The 4351-nt window shown below is 51.4% G+C and overlaps 1 protein-coding gene across 2 annotated transcripts in view; it reads left to right on the top strand.

Moving 5' to 3' along the window:
* Positions 1-4351, top strand: part of SNX7 (sorting nexin 7) — a 29106-nt gene that overhangs the window by 7076 nt on the left and 17679 nt on the right. Inside the window, exons 6-7 of one of the 2 annotated variants that reach the window (XM_023745448.1) lie at positions 578-777; positions 2570-2656. In XM_023745448.1, coding sequence (XP_023601216.1) covers positions 578-777; positions 2570-2656 — 287 coding nt within the window. The remainder of the gene's footprint in view (positions 1-577; positions 778-2569; positions 2657-4351) is intronic. The other variant, XM_023745449.1, reaches the window with a different exon arrangement.

The raw sequence follows: 4351 nt of genomic DNA, 5'->3' as shown, positions 1-4351 counted from the left end.
GTCTGTGCAGGGTGTGAGCGAGGAGGGACATGCGATAGTCATACATGAAGTGGTTCTTTTGGCTTCAATTTGGAATATCTTTGGGAGAGAATCGCAAGAGTTGGATCACAGAGGCGAGATGAAGTCTAGTCACACAAGGACCTCCTGATTCAGTGCTTACGTGCTGTGACGGAAATGGAGAGAGGGACCCTGGGGAGGACAGGGTAGAGATGCAGATGGCAATGGGAGTCAGGATAGGTAAGTGGGTGGTTGGGTGGGTGGTTGGGTGAAGAGATAGATGATGATGGATAGTAAAGACTGATAGGTAGTAAAGATGAAGACGCGGGAAGTGGTGGTTGGCTGAGTGCAGGTGTGAGGCTAGGATGCGGCCGGACTCCTGCTCAGACTCTGGGAACGCTTACCCTGAAGTGGGCCATGTGGGCAGGAGAAGGGAGAAGACGGCGCGTTCTGTCTCCGGTCAGGTTGCTGGAGACGCGGGTGCAGGTGTCTGGTGGCGGAAGTAGTCACGTCCCAGCCAGGACGCCTGTCAGCAGGGATTTTCAAACGTCCGTGAACTGAAGGACTTATTATTTTTTAGAATACTTTGACGAAATGAAAGAATACGGCCCCATTCATGCCCTGTGGTCGGAGTCGGAAGAGGACCTGGCGGACACGCTGGGCGGCGTGGCCAGCTGCCTGGACCGGTGCTGCCAGGCCACCGAGCGGCGTCTGTGCGGCCTGTCCGAGGCCCTGCTCCCCGTTGTGCACGAATACGTGCTCTACAGCGAAATGCTCATGGTGAGCCCCCCGCGTGACACTCCGGCCTCCGGCCCTGACCCCAGTGTGAGCTGCAGAAAGGCACTGCTGTTCTGCCTTTGCGCGTCTTCCCATCCCAGCAGGACGCTGCGCATGGACGGATGGTATTGCTCGCCCGCCCATGCCGTGGTGGGCGGAAGGAGACATTAACAAAAGAGGGGAACGCCCGCCCGGTGTGCTCAGTTGTTGAAGCATTCCCCTTAGGACCCGGAAGTTCAGGTTTTGATTCCTGTGTCAGGGGGCACATGCCTGAGTTGTGGGCTCCATCCCCAGTAGGAGGTGTGCAGGAGGCAGCCAATCAATGATTCTCTTTCATTATGGATGTTCCTATCTCTTTCTCCCTTCCTCTCTGAAATCAATAATATATATATACATATATATATTTTAAAAAGGAGCGAAGTAAAAAAGAAAAAGGAATGAAGGGGTTCCTGGCGTTAATGGCAGTGACACAGGGAAGTAAATGTAGAAGAATCCGTGGCAGTGGTTGAACTTGGTATTGACTTCTCTAGACAAGGGGACTCTTCATCTCTCCTGCATGTTGTCAGGGCGGTTTGACAGGCACAGAACCAGACTGAGTGGTGTCGGGTGCTTTTGCTCCAGCGCCTCTCAGTTCTCACTCGGACACGGACAGCCACCTCCTTCCTCCCCGTGTAAGGTGTTTGTGTCTAAGCCCTTCCCTGCCCCTGAGCACACCGCGAGACCCATTTCTCCTCAAGCCCCCTCTCCTGTATGTCCTTTAACTCTCTCTGGTTGAGTCAGTGTTTTCTTTAACCTATTGAGGCCACTTGTGTTCGTTATTATAATTTCATTATTATTTGATTAATGCTGTTGCAACCAGTGCCCAGGCGGCGTGGCTCAGGGGTTGAACGTTGACCTATGAACCAGGAGGTCACAGTTCGATTCCCGGTCAGGGCACATGCCCAGGTTGCAGGCTTGATCCCCAGAAGGGGGCGTGCAGGAGGCAGGCGATCCATGATTCTCTCTCATCATGGATGTTTCTCTCTCCCTCTCCTTTCCTCTCTGATATTAAAAATAAATACTGTGACAAGCAGGGAAAGATGAGTGCAAATAACAAGAGTCCTTGTGCCCCTGAGCCGAAGGAGAATATCTCGGAAGAAAGGGAGTCACCCAGGGAAAGGCCTGGCAAAAGACCAGCAAACACTGGACAAGCTTCCGATGACTTCTGCACGCAGGTGCCCCCACACGGGTGTGTGCAGCCTAACGCCACAAAACAGGGAATCCTGTGATTCAGGAAAATGAGATGGGAGAAGAGGCCGTGCAGAGCTGGGCTCATTGCTTCATATTTACACCCGTGAAGCTAAAATAAAACCCTGAGATGTGAGCACACACTGCGGGTCCCGCCGTCCCTGACTGATAGCCATTCCTTGGGAGTCGGATCAGGGCAGCCAGGGAGGGTGGGTATCTTCCGGGGAGTGGCCCGTGTGGCCTCCAGCCGCCGCGAGTGTACACCCTCCCGATGAGTGCTCCCCGGCCTTCTGTGTGCTTTGTTCCTGGCTCTTTCCGGATCGCTGTGCGAGCCCAGGGTACTCCTCCCACAGTGGCTCCTCAAGTACTTCCACCAGCAAGAGAGGCCCTGGGAGGCTGGAGGGTTTATAAACGCCTTTTCCTAAATGCCTGCTGTCGGTTTAGCTCTTAGAGATGGAAAACCATTTATAAAGTCGTTCTGTCCCCAACCGAGTGGTGGCTGCTGATACCCCGAAGCGTCTATGTCGTGGACGCACAGCTGACGAGGTCCTTGTGTTTTCCCGCAAAGGGCGTCATGAGGAGGAGAGACCACATCCAGGCAGAGCTGGAATCCAAGGCGGAAGCTTTGACCTACAAAAAGGCGGACACGGACCTGGTGAGCGTTCACGTTTCTCGATATGATGGTGTCAACTTATTGCTTATCTGAGACTTTTCCTGGCCATGTAGAGCTCCCTTACAGCTTGCTTTGAAGCGTTCAGCCAAAGGCACTAAAATTTCTCCCGAAATGTCTATACCTTCTGTTGAGATCTCTAGGAAGGAGACTTTGTTAATGTTTTTTTTCACTCCGAGGACGTAGGTGAGTGTTGAGGACATGAATGGCAGGTGAGTAGGGGTGTCCTTGAAACCCCCATTAATGCATAGGATGATGACCCCATCCAGCCTGCGTTAATGTGTCCCTCATTTTAATCCTTTTCCTACAAAAGATATGATGTCCTTCCTGCTTCTCTTTACGCATCTTCCTCTCTCTCTCCTTGTCTAATCTGAGCACCTTCAGGGCAGGGAACTTTTATTTGTTCCCTGACGTGTTCTCAGCCCCCGCATCGCGCTGGGTACGCGGCTCACGCAGTGAGCATTTCGTGGGTGAATGGGTGAAAACTGCAGGGACCACGTTGGAGTCTGGAAACCAGGAGTCCCTACAGGGCAGAACCCCGAGACCTCACTAGGGAGGGCGATGAACTCTCCTCAGCGTCCTGGGTGGGGTTTCTTTCTGGGCTGAGTGTGTGTTTCAAAGTCCAGTTCATTCTCCCGAACGGTGTGGGTGGGGCGGGGCGGGCTGCTGTGGGCAGGAGAGGAGAGAGAACCACAGAAAAGCAGAGGCACTAAGCCAGGGTGAACCCTTTCCATTCAATAAGGTGTGTGTGTGTGTGTGTGTGTGTGTGTTTAACTTTTTAATTTTATTTAAAGAGTCAAGTAGAAGGAACAAGAAGGGGAGGGGACACATGTACTGAAATAGTATTCTTATCCTTTACGCTGTAGAATTCTTTTATTTGTTAAATAATTTTTAAAGATACTGAAATTAGCGATGAGGTTAAATGTTGCCGTTGACCAAATCCTAGAAAAAGCACCTTACAGTTTCAGGAGCAGAGGACGATGCTAAAAGCCGCGCATCTGTCAGGATGGCTCCTGCTCAGGTTGTGCGTGGGCACACGGACAGGAAGTCGCTGGGATTATCCCTCCGCAAAAGTCACGGAAGAAAGAGCTGCCCACACGTGGCTCGGCTTTCCAACTCACCTAAAAAGGGCACTTTCTTTTTTTTCATGTGACTTGCAAATATTTTGTCTTTTTTCTATAAAAGTTTCCTTGATGTCTCATTTTAACCTAATGCTCCGTCTGTATTTCTGATCCATTTGCGCATTCGCCGGGTCCAGGATAAAGTTTTTGTTGGTTTTTTAACCTAGCGAGCTGCTGTGTTGAAAGCGTGGAGAAATTTGAAACGTTAATTATCTGCATGATATTCTGTTAGATACGTTTAATCAACTAAGATTTGAAGCAGAGACATGGCGAGTACTTGGTTGTTGCCATCAGAACGGGCCTTCCTGGAGCGTGCAGGGAGGGTGGAGGGTTTGTGGGTGGCGGCATTTGCGCAGACCTCACTGCAGCAGCCCTTCGTGTTAGGATGGCATCGTCGGGAGAGACCTGCAGAAGGAAGCTGACACAATCGGTCCCAGAACAACGGAAAGGAAGTTGCTTAGAAAGATGCAGGATAGGATCACCATGGAAACACACCCTTGTGAGGTCTTGGAAGGAGCCATCTTTGCAGTCACATGCGACCCTGGCAGAGAACTGAATA

This window comes from Myotis lucifugus, unplaced genomic scaffold (assembly GCF_000147115.1).
Source record: "Myotis lucifugus unplaced genomic scaffold, Myoluc2.0 scaffold_544, whole genome shotgun sequence".
NCBI lineage: Eukaryota > Metazoa > Chordata > Mammalia > Chiroptera > Vespertilionidae > Myotis > Myotis lucifugus.
Note: the sequence above shows the minus strand (reverse complement) of the source record. Positions and strands in the feature narration are given on the sequence as shown.